This window comes from Anneissia japonica, unplaced genomic scaffold (genome assembly GCF_011630105.1).
Source record: "Anneissia japonica isolate Jap-2015-1 unplaced genomic scaffold, ASM1163010v1 scaffold287726_len2788222_cov184, whole genome shotgun sequence".
NCBI lineage: Eukaryota > Metazoa > Echinodermata > Crinoidea > Comatulida > Comatulidae > Anneissia > Anneissia japonica.
The window spans coordinates 1,213,257-1,224,876 of record NW_022705125.1 but is presented as its reverse complement, the minus strand read 5'-3'; the positions used below and the strand labels follow the sequence as shown (position 1 = coordinate 1,224,876).

Here is an 11,620-nt window from a genome sequence, read left to right as displayed (position 1 = left end):
AATAATAATAATAATATATATATATATATATATATATATATATATATATATGCAAAGCACAAACATATATATACATATATATTATTAGGTGTTAGGTTATACCTAATACATTTATTTTACTATAATACACTGTTAAATACTGTTATGTTATTTTTACTATACTTTGTAATAGTTTAGACTGCATTAGCCATATTGTAGAGTGCATGTACAAAGTTCGTCCTAAAGTGCCCCTCATAAATTTATATACATTTATTTGTGTATGTAGGTGATGACTCATTGTATGATGTTGTATTTTCTTTATTCCCCGCCTCACGCCATCCTTGTTTCTGAGTCTAGATTTCGGGGCCCGAATATTATTTACGTGGTGAATCAAATCATGATAAATAGGCTTAAGCTATTGATACTTAACTACAGTAAAAAATAAAATCATTTCAAATTTGTTTCATGCTTTCAATAAGCTGAATGTGCAAGTTATGTTTGATTGCGTCAGACAACGTACAATTTGGCTTACAAACGATATTGTAAATTATTGGTCTGGCCAAAACCGGACCAGCCGGATCGCTTCCGACGTCTTGTTCTGTCATGGTAATCATCTTTTATGTCCGATATGTCAGCCAAACAAAATATTTACATATCCCGTTTATTTTGTTTGATCACCTATATAAATTATTCAAGAATGCTAAAGCAGAAAACTAATGCATCTTTTCCTGTCACAGTGCAGTGGAACTACACTCTAAGATCATAACTGTATTAAAAATAAAACTAATTTAACGTGGTTTCATAAAATGAAAAATATATGTACACATTTTTATTACATTACCGAAAATCAGTACAATTGTATATTTTTTATTTAAAGGATATTAACATCAACATGGCTGAAAACAAGATAAGCAAATTCCTGGAAGATCTTGAGGAAAAGGTATTGGAATGTTCCATTTGCCTCAAACGGCTCCAGCAGCCGAAATCATTAAGCTGTCTTCATAGCTTTTGTATGTCATGTTTGTGTGATTGGGTCAAGAAAAATGGCGAGCTGATATGCCCAACTTGCTCAAAATCATATCCAATTCCGGATGGTGGGCTTGAGAAACTTCCTCCAAGTACCTTTGTCAACAACTTATTACAAACTATAGAAGAGATGGAGGAAAGAGACAAATGTGAATGTAATTGTGAAATTGGCAAAAAAGCTACATATTATTGCCAGGAATGCAGACAATACATATGTTCCACTTGCTATGACCACCATAAGAAATTTCGAGCTCTTAAAAATCACATACTTCACCAAATAGAAGATTTGCGATCCATGACGCCCCTAGAGTTTTCTTCATTACACCGCCAGCAGTGTTCACTTCACAATGAGCCTTTGAAGTTTTACTGCAAATATTGTAAAACCGTAATATGTATGCATTGTGCTATTACTGACCATAACGCAGCGGATGGAAGTCATAAAGCTATTAATATTTCAGAAGCTTTCAATGAATTTAAACAGACTGCTAATGAAATCGAGGAAGCTTGCAATTATTTCACAACCACAGTAGAAAGTGGGATAACAAAAATGCTCCTCAATGCTACAAAATTAGACCAAAATAAAGATACTAGTTTGAGAGATATTGACAATCATGTAAAAGAAATGTACCAGATAATTAAGGATAAGGAACAAGAATTAAAAATAAAAGTAGTAAGGGAACATGAAAAGAGAAAGAATAAAATTGATGCCCAAGTTCATGAGCTGAGATTAACAGTATCTGATGTAAAGAGAAAATTAAATTTTCTATGTCAGCTTTTAAAGAGTGATGAAGCGATAGCTTTACAATCAAGTGAAGCAATTATTACAGGATTGAAAGATAGAATCAAAGAACTGCCAAGTAAAATAAACAAAGGAGCTACAGAAAATAATCAAGAAATTCACTTCTTTCAAAATAAACATCAAATTACCGAATTAAAAAAACATGGGATTGGCAATGTGAGTGAAAAGAAAATAGCAGATTATTTAAAAGTAAATTGTAGTAAACATATTTGTGTGACACAGTACCAAACAATTACTGTCAAACTAGCCAAAATGGAAACATGTGAAATACATGCAAGTCAACTAAATGCAAAATTGACCGTCGAATCTACAGGAGAAACCAACATGACGACAGTTCAAGAAGATGATGATGGTAATTATATTGTTAAAGGAGCGTGTACAAATATTGGTGTATACAAACTAGATATTAGTATTAATTGTGTACCAGTCAAGAATTCTCCAGTAATGATACATGTAGAAAAAGAAGGTTTAGTGAACACGATCAAGGTAGGTAAAAAGGTTACAGATATTGTGTGGTGTAATCAAGAAAACTGCTTATTAGCTGCATATTGGAAAAATGACATCTACAAGTACAAGCAAACTGGAGAATACATTGGTAAAATAACGTTACAAGAAGGCGTACGTGTCAACAGAATGTACAAAATGATGAATGGCAACTTAGCATTCAGTGATGATGGTAATGACAAATGTATCAAAATATGTACGATGGACGGCCAGGTAAAGAAGACAATTGGAAAGGGATGTTTGAATGCACCATCTGGGGTTAAAGTGAATGAGCCATTAACAGAAGTTTATGCTACAGGTTTTTACAATAACGGTGCATTTAGATTTGATATTGATAGTAATGTGATCAACAGAACTAGTGTTAAGCAAGGTGGTTACAATGATGTCACTTTTGCAGAGGACGGAAAGTTGCTTTTATTAAATTATATTCATAATAAACTAGAACTATATGATAAAGATCAATTCAGGAAAGTGCTTGTTTGGCCAGGAGATGATAGTGGTAAAATAATGGAGCCTGGAGGAGTGGTTGTAGATGATGATGGAAACATCATAATATCAAGTAAAAACAAATTGCAGCTATTTAATAGTGATGGCAGTTTTATCAAACGAATTGACAGATATGAAGATGGAATAAATTTTCCATGGGGACTAACAATTATTTCTCATCATCCAAGGAGAGTTGCTCTGACAAATCATGATGATACTTCAATTAAAATCTTCAATTACTAAATTGAAAAATATTACGTTTCTTTGTGAAAAATGTAAACTATAAAACATTATTTCTATATGAAAACAAAGAAAAATGTCTATTAAGAAGTAATATTAACTTGTCCACAAACAATTAAACATTTTTTATGTGCTACTTATCAGTGTTTAGCTATAAAAGTAAATCATGATCAATTAAAACAGTAGCCACAAAGAAAATCTATGCATTGAATATGGTAATTTTTTTTGAAGAACTATGAAGTAAGTGGGACAGGTTGCTTCTATAATGAAGAGTTATTATTACAGACTGGTGATACCAGTTAGTGACTCCATACCCCATTCAGACTAGACTTTGCATTGCGACCGGTTGCGATGTAATCAGTGGTAAGCAGTTGTAATCCACTTTGTTCGCAACCATTCGCAAACTTCGACAACATTCAGACAGCATTTTTTACTTTGATACTTTACATCACTAGCAACTATAGGTCGTCCTGTTTTGGTTGACCTCAGCCAATCAGTGCCTGTGGAATCCGTTGCGATCGGATGCCGTGGTAATCGGGAGTAATAAAGATTGTAGCACCCAATCACAACAGGCAACAATTGCGAAATCGATTACTATTGGTAAGCTTTCAGACACGATCTTACTTTGCGACTGGGTTTTGCAATTGCTACAACCGATCGCAATGCGAAGCTAGTCTGAATCAGGTATAAGTATTTACAGACAATGGCACCGTCAATGGGCTCCTGGGAGAGGGGGACAATACACACTTATGGAACCCTGGACTCTCTGTCGGGGAAGAAGCTAATAATTTTGTCAGAAAACAGTGCTTTATGGAAGTATTATTTAACAGTAACTCAGAGGTGCCTATTTTTAAAATCACTCTCCTAACACGGACAGGTTAACGCTGAGGAGAATTTGGACCCCCGTCAGGGCCGCACTTGAGTCGGGTAACTTGGATCTTTTGTCGGGTACCTTGAACCCCCTTTCGGTCTAACCTCTGGTCTGAGAACTTTTGACGCTGTCACTGTTAACAGAGAACACAAAGTAAACTATGTAGGAAGAGGAAATCAAGTAGTAGAGTCATGCAGTGTGGATGACCAATATTAACCTTTTTAATATAATATTTTAAACTTTGAACAGTGGATATTATTTTACGAGCTTACCTTGCAAACTTTCAACCATTGCTGTGGTCTTGTTCTCGATGACTCATCTGATTTTATTAGGACATCAGAGCGGTTCCCTCAGTATGCTTGGTTAGGTCCGTCCCCTTCTTCTGCTCTTTGTTGATGTTATTTCATACTTTTAAGATCTCCGTCTTATCCAGGACAATGCCAGGTCCGGATTTGCCGTATTAATGTGTTTCGAAACTATAGACGAACGAAACTGTGCTTGGACGACAATGCTCTACAAACCGTGACTTAAGAAAACGTTCAATTTCTCTTACATAGTTTGAGTCACACGATTCAAATTGAATGTGATAGGTCTACGGGCCTGATTCAACCTTTTTAAGCTGAGGGCCAGTTCTAATTTGTTGAGACCAGCGGTGGGTCGACATAAATTGTGTACTTCCATTTTCTTTTATAGCGGTGAATTCGAAATAGAAGGGGCCAGGGAACAACTTTTACAGAGAGAAGAAATACAACCTCATCCCCACCATGGTTGGGCTGAGGCAAGAAAATTATGATTATGGCATCTCTGATGGTTGGAAATGGCACTGGCACTCTCAGACTTAAATTTGAATTTTAATTTCCTTTCTTCTCTTTTCTTTCTTTTATAATTTTGAAGAAAAAAAAAACTGCACTCCAGGTTCTCCTATCCTGCCACTAGAAATTTTCCTACCACAAAATAACCGCTCACCAGTGCTTGGGGTTGAGGTGAGCACATTTGTAACGTAGATACCTCTACATTCAGGGAAAGTACACTTTCAGACTCAAAAACCATAAAAAGTTTTCGGATCGTATCAGTGCCCCACTTAATCCATTGCCTCATTAGTCTACCCCTCCCCATGCCAGTACCCTACACCACTAGATACAGTGAGCTACATTCAGAAAAATCCACACTCTTGTAAACATTGCTAGAGTAGGGGTACCCATGTGTTGTTTTTCTAAACAGAAAATTTTTTTTTTTTAAAGGCCGGAAAATGATTTTTTTTAGTAATGTTTCGCGGGCCACATTTTGCCCGCGGGCCGGGGGTTGAATAACAGGGCCTTAGGACCCACCAAATCCAGAAACTGATATAGTTCGATTATTAATGAGAATGGTAAGATAAAGTAGAATGCCGAAAATTCATTAGCAGTGGCGGCACACTGTAGCCAACTGACTGAAGACGGCACCATTTTCTTCAAAATAATAATTTAAAAAAATAATATTAAATATTTTGTATAAAGTAACTATGTTTTTGTTACATAAATATTGTACTTTGTACATTTCATCTAAACCGTGAGTCTGGCCGAATCTAGTCTTAATGCGAGTTTTTTTTACTCCACCAAACCAAATGTATGTTGTAAATAGTTACTTTGTAGACTGTGAATTGTAATAAGTAGTAAAAACTCAATAGAAAATCGTCCCCTACACAAAATCCTCTATTCATAGTTGAAGAAGTCAGATTGTGATTATGTAATACACCATGATTACATTCCACTGTATACAATTTTTCATGATTCTATTGTTTTGTACCAAATAAAAGGCATTAGATTTTAATTAACTATAATAAAATTTTAAGCATTACAGTTTTTTTTTTGTTTTTTTTTTTGCGTGCGTTTATACAATGTTTCAACACAGAGAAATACGCGTCCTGAGGTAGTCCCCATCATCCAACAATGAAATAATCAAGTTGTACCGTATTTGTTTTACTATATCTCATGAATATTAATTAGATAAAAGGGTACATTGAATCTTGATTCTGCTCATGTGTACAGTTTTATACGCTTCACATAGCTAGGTATGAAATAGTCGATGTTGGGCTGTACTTCCCACCCCCTCCCCCGTGTATTCCTAAATATGTACATGTAGGGGAGTAGTCAAAAATATCGTACTGACTAATAATATTATGTGCATTATTAAGTATCTTCTATATGTGGGTATTTGAAATGATATTGTGTATAATTTGAATTGTATTGTTATGTGGACGGAGTTTTTTTTAAACATTTTTTTTATTGTATTCTATTGTGCAGGACCATGGTTGTTAAAACAGGTTTTAACATTCGTCTGACAATATATCTTGTAAATAAGTTTAAAACAAAATAAAAATAAAATATATAGGCCTAATTTGCTTTAATGTTTAAGTGAATAATACAGTAAATGCCTAATTTGATCTTATATTATATATTGTCTAACGATTTTTAAATTATTTTTACCTGTTTCTTACGTCAAACAGGGGAGTTTATAGTGCAGTGCCTAATAATTGGTATTTTCGAAAACAATTTTTTGAAGGATCATAAATTTTGTTTTTTAATTTTGATTGTAGGCCTATTAGATCTTGTTATGTGATATAAACAACTTTGCAGTTGCAGCCAGTGTTTGAAAAAAATAATGGTAATTGTTTCGGTTAGAATTGAGTTTGTTTTTTGTGTGTTTCTGCTTGTGTAACACTATTTAAATATGATTTTATAAATGGTGGTGAATTTATATAGAAGATATCATTGCAATGCTCATCGACATTCAACAACCATAAACACATTTATGTGAAGTAAGCTCAGTGACAATCTTCACAAATCCACTCTCGCCAAAATTTTTAATTTTCTGCCAAAATAATACCCTTTTTTCCGTGAATGATCAGACAAAAGTACTCTTTATTAGATTCAGATTTATATTCAGTATACATTTATTTCATCAATAACAAATAAGAAAAAAAAACAAAGTATAATTTAAAAACAAGAAAGTATGAACATATATATATATATACATTGTTGATATAAAACTTGAGACTGAAATTTAATATTAAATAATTATTTGAGAAAAAAAGAAAGTGTTACTGGTTTGCATTATGTCTGGAAGTAAAGCAAACTTGTCCCAACATGACCCAGAAAACAATATAAAAATAAAAATAGCATAAAATTAAATTAATTAGAAAGAATTGAAAAAAAAAGAATATTTTAGCGCCATATGCAAAACATGGAAGAGAGATTATTATACAAAGCTAGACATTATAATTTAAAAGGTACATTTTTTCATACGATTTCTAAAAGAAATTGTATTGTTAAAATTAACACCTTTTTTATCCAACTCATTCCATAATTTTGGCCCTGATACCGTAATAAAAAAATTGTTTGTAGTTAATCTTGCAAATAGTACATTGATTTTAGAAGGATTCCTTAAATTATATATAGGTAAATTAGAGATATCTGGAAGCATTGCAAATGATTAAAATATTTAAACATAAATGATGAAATTTGAATTTGAAGATTGTAAATTTTTAGAATATTGAATTTCTTAAAGGGCCCGAATCAAAACGGGCTAATACTATGATGCGGCAACACGCTTTTGTAATTTCAATAATTTATTCGAATCCGTCCTTACCCAGTTTATATCCTGTAGGAATTTTGGTCATATTCCAAGTCGCCTGACGAAAGACTGGAAATTCCCATTTTGTATTTTTTTAAACGGTTCGTAACTATTCAGCTTGCATTACGTTTATTGAACATATAATACTAACTTCTGCCTTTTTCTAGTTCCAGGTATCACAGGCAGTAAGTACTATAATACTGTTCCATAATTTCTAACTAAAGTTGTGAAATACATACTATATATATTTTTCTAGTTTGCATTATTTTTCATTAGGGAAAGGACTGCCATGGTAACGATATTTAAGTGCGTGGTGACAGGAAAATAAACTGCATCCCGTTTATTAACTGTTTGATCACCTATATAGATGATCAAAGAATGCTATAGCAGAGGTAAACGGTTTGCCAGTTTACCCGATTGTTTCATTTCTTTCTATTTCTATACTAGAATGTAAAGCGCATAATTATACATATTGCATTGCAAATGAACTTATGTTTCACGTTAATCCCTTCCATTGTTTATCAGACCTTCTATTTTGTTTGATCCACAAAGGCTAAAGCATAGGTAGAGGGCTTACAATTTTGTACCTAATTGTTCTCGGGCGTGGGTGTGTATGTAAAACTGAGGCAACTACATTGCCACTGTGTAGTGGAACTACTGTAAGATCATAACTGTATGAAAAAACTAATATTGCCTGGTCACATATACACATTTTGAATTACAGTAAAGAAAATCATTACAATTTTATATTTGTTATTTAAAGGATAACCCCCAACATGGCTGAAAACAAGATAAGAAAATTCCTGGAAGATCTTGGTGGAGAAAAGGTATTGGAATGTTCCATTTGCCTCAAAAGGTTCCAGCAACCTAAAGCATTAAACTGTCTTCATAGCTTTTGTACGTCATGTTTGTATGACTGGGTCAAGACGAAGGGCGAGCTGATATGCCCAATTTGTTTAGAAACATATCCAATTCCGGATGGTGGACTTGAGAAACTTCCTCAAAATACCTTTTTCAACTACTTAATACAACAGATGGGAGAAAGACAAATATGTGAATATGATTGTTGTGAAATTGGCAAAAAGGCAACACATTATTGCCAGGAATGCAGACAGTATATATGTTCTACTTGCTATGGCTACCATGCGAAATTTCGAGCTCATACAAATCACATACTGTACCGAATAGAAGATGTGCGATCCTCATTTCATCACCATAAATATCAAAGTACTGAATTTAAAAACCATGGTACTGGCAATATGAGTGAGAATATTGATTGTGTATCAGTCAAGCATTCTCCAGTATTGAATGTAGAAAAAGAAGGTTTAGTGAACACGATAAAAATAGGTAAAAAGGTCACAGATGTTGTATGGTGTGATCAAGATGATTGCTTATTAGTTGCATATTGCAAAAATGAAATTTTTAAGTGCAAGATAACTGGCGAATACATTGGTAAAATAACGTTACAAGAAGGCGTACGCGTAAAAAGAATGCACAAAATGAATAATGACAAGTTAGCATTCAGTGATGATGGTAATGAAAAATGTATCAAAATATGTACGATGGACGGCCAAGTAAAGAGGAAAATTGGAAAAGGAAGTTTGGAGGCGCCATCTGGGGTCAAAGTAAATGAGGGACTACTTACACAAGTTTATGCTACAAGTTTTTTCAATAACGGTGCCTTCAAGTTTAGTTTTTATAGCAAGGCGACAGTTAAATCTGATTTGTTCAACAAAATTAATGTTTTTCATAATGGTTACAATGATGTCACTTTTACGAAAGATGGAAAATTACTTTTTTTAAATCATATTCATAGTAGACTAGAATTATTTGAGAAAGAACAATTCAGCAAAGTGCTTGTTTGGCCAGGAGATGATTGTGGTAAAATAATGAAACCTGGAGGAGTGGTTGTAGATGGTGATGGAAACATCATAATATCAAGCAAAAACAAATTGCAACTATTTAATTCTAATGGAAAGTTTATGAAACGCATTGATAAAGAAGAAGATGGAATACTTTTTCCATGGGGATTAACAATAATATCTTATCATCCAAAGAAAGTTGCTCTGGCAAACCATGATGATACATCAGTTAAAATTTTTATTTACTAATTAAGAATACTACTTTTCTTTGTTCAAATGTAAAATGTAAAACAATATTTCTATATCAGAACAAAGATACATATATCATACATACATATATATTGACAATTTTTTTAAATTAAAGTAAAACTCATAAAATTATGTTCTGTTGGATTATTGTGAAAATAGGCAGGTAATATCTTTTCTCCTAGATTACTATAAAAAGAAAAAATTAACAGAAACATAATTTACATAATAATTCATATCATCTACCCTTTCAAATCTCAATATCAAGTATTCACTAAACGAAATTTGATTAATAGTTGTCTTTGTTTAAAATATTTCATTTGAAGTAAATAATTTTCTATATGAATTCTTTGTTTACACTTTATAAAGTAAAGTAACCTTGAATAAGATCTAGTGTCTTCAATGAATTTTTGTTGTTGCGTGTCGACCTATAAAAGTAATTTAATAAATTGAGCTTTATTGTTGTGAAAATAGGCAAGTAATAATTTTCTCTTAGATTACTATAAAAAGAAAAAAAAATAACAGAAAGTGGTACTCATCTTCTACTTTTTAAAAAGAAACATAATTTACATAATAAAGTCAATCCCATATCATCTACCCTTTTCACTCTCAATATCAAGGCTTCACTAAGCTCAATCATGGTTAATAGTTGTCTTTGTTAACATATTTCATTTGAAGTAAATAATTTTCTATATGAATTCTTTGTTTAAACTTTATAAAGTAAAGTAAGTTTGAATAAGATCTAGTGTCTTCAATGAACTTCTTTGTTGCGTGTCCTATAAAAGTATTTCTAAATAATTCATAAATTGAACTTAATGGCTAATATCCGACTGTAACCAAACATAGTCAAAACCATGGTTTTTGTTATGTTTTGTTACACAGCAGGATATTAGTAATGAAGTTCAATTTATTAATTATTTCAATTAAGCATATATACATTTGTAACATTACACATTATTCAACACTGTTCGTCTCTTTCTACATTTCTTAATTGAAATAAATAACATTGGTATGTAATTCTATCTCTGTCCAAAATTTAATAATCTAAGCCAGTATTTTATATATCAGATCCTACTAAATAATAATTTCGAAGTAACGCTCCTTGCATGCTCAGCTTATATAATTGTATATTTTTGTTTCTGTATATGGAATTGTGAAGAGGCAGCAGTATCGTTTATGTTTTTTCGATGTTGAATCGTCGTGAGTACACTTTAAACCCTGTCAAAAATAAAAACACGTGCGTGACATTGCCTAAATATTGTCATGATTACATTTGTAAAGAATTGAAATTATTTTGAAGCGCTCTCTATAATTTTGAGCCATCTATTTAAACTAGGTGTGGTCAAAGTCCAGCAGAGAGGATTTTGTTTCCACTGACGACACATCTTCACGTTGGCACCTTTCTTTGATTTATTGTAATCTTTTGAATTTACCTTGAATTTATATTTGGATTTACTTTGGAAAACTTTTTTCTTGTTTGTAACTTTTGTACTAGTTACGGTATACACCTTTTACATCATCTTTTTGTTTGACAACCATCGTGTTGGTGATATGTAAGTTACCTTCTTATTGTTCTTTTACATGGTATAAGATATATAACTTTATATAATTAACTTGTACTAGGTAATTTAGTTGCTGATAAATTCATCAGTTGGATTTATCTGAAGAGGCATTTTAAGAAACGGTGATTGTTTAAATTTTAAACAAGGTTGCGAAGTAACTACAGCAAGAGTTGATAAGAGGTAGATGAAGCCACAGAAAACGCAGCAGCACCCCCATTTTTTTTTTATTGCTTTTAACATACATAAAACAACATAATATAATATAATGCAATATTACAATACACAATCTCATCTTCTAAAAAAATTATTAGCATTACAAAATCAAAAACCAATATAATATACTGTACTGTAATATAAGATGAAATTAAAATTAAGTAAAAATTTAACATATATATATATATATATATATATATATACATATACATATATATAC

The 11,620-nt window shown here is 32.2% G+C and overlaps 2 protein-coding genes across 2 annotated transcripts; both read left to right on the top strand.

Annotated features, from left to right (window-relative positions):
• Nucleotides 1-871: 871 nt before the first annotated feature.
• On the top strand, nucleotides 872-3,037 carry LOC117105325 (tripartite motif-containing protein 2-like). Its single transcript, XM_033246446.1, has one exon. The coding sequence runs from the start codon at nucleotides 872-874 to the stop codon at nucleotides 3,035-3,037; it is 2,166 nt and encodes a 721-aa protein (XP_033102337.1).
• A 5,256-nt stretch (nucleotides 3,038-8,293) lies between these two features.
• LOC117105324 lies at nucleotides 8,294-9,628 on the top strand. The gene has a single exon (XM_033246445.1). It carries the CDS (start codon nucleotides 8,294-8,296, stop codon nucleotides 9,626-9,628), a length of 1,335 nt encoding a protein of 444 aa, XP_033102336.1.
• The last annotated feature ends 1,992 nt before the right edge of the window (nucleotides 9,629-11,620 follow it).

Bases quoted from the DNA above. Each gene is read 5' to 3' on its own strand.
- LOC117105325 (XM_033246446.1), top strand. From the start codon at position 872: ATGGCTGAAAACAAGATAAGCAAATTCCTGGAAGATCTTGAGGAAAAG.
- LOC117105324 (XM_033246445.1), top strand. From the start codon at position 8,294: ATGGCTGAAAACAAGATAAGAAAATTCCTGGAAGATCTTGGTGGAGAA.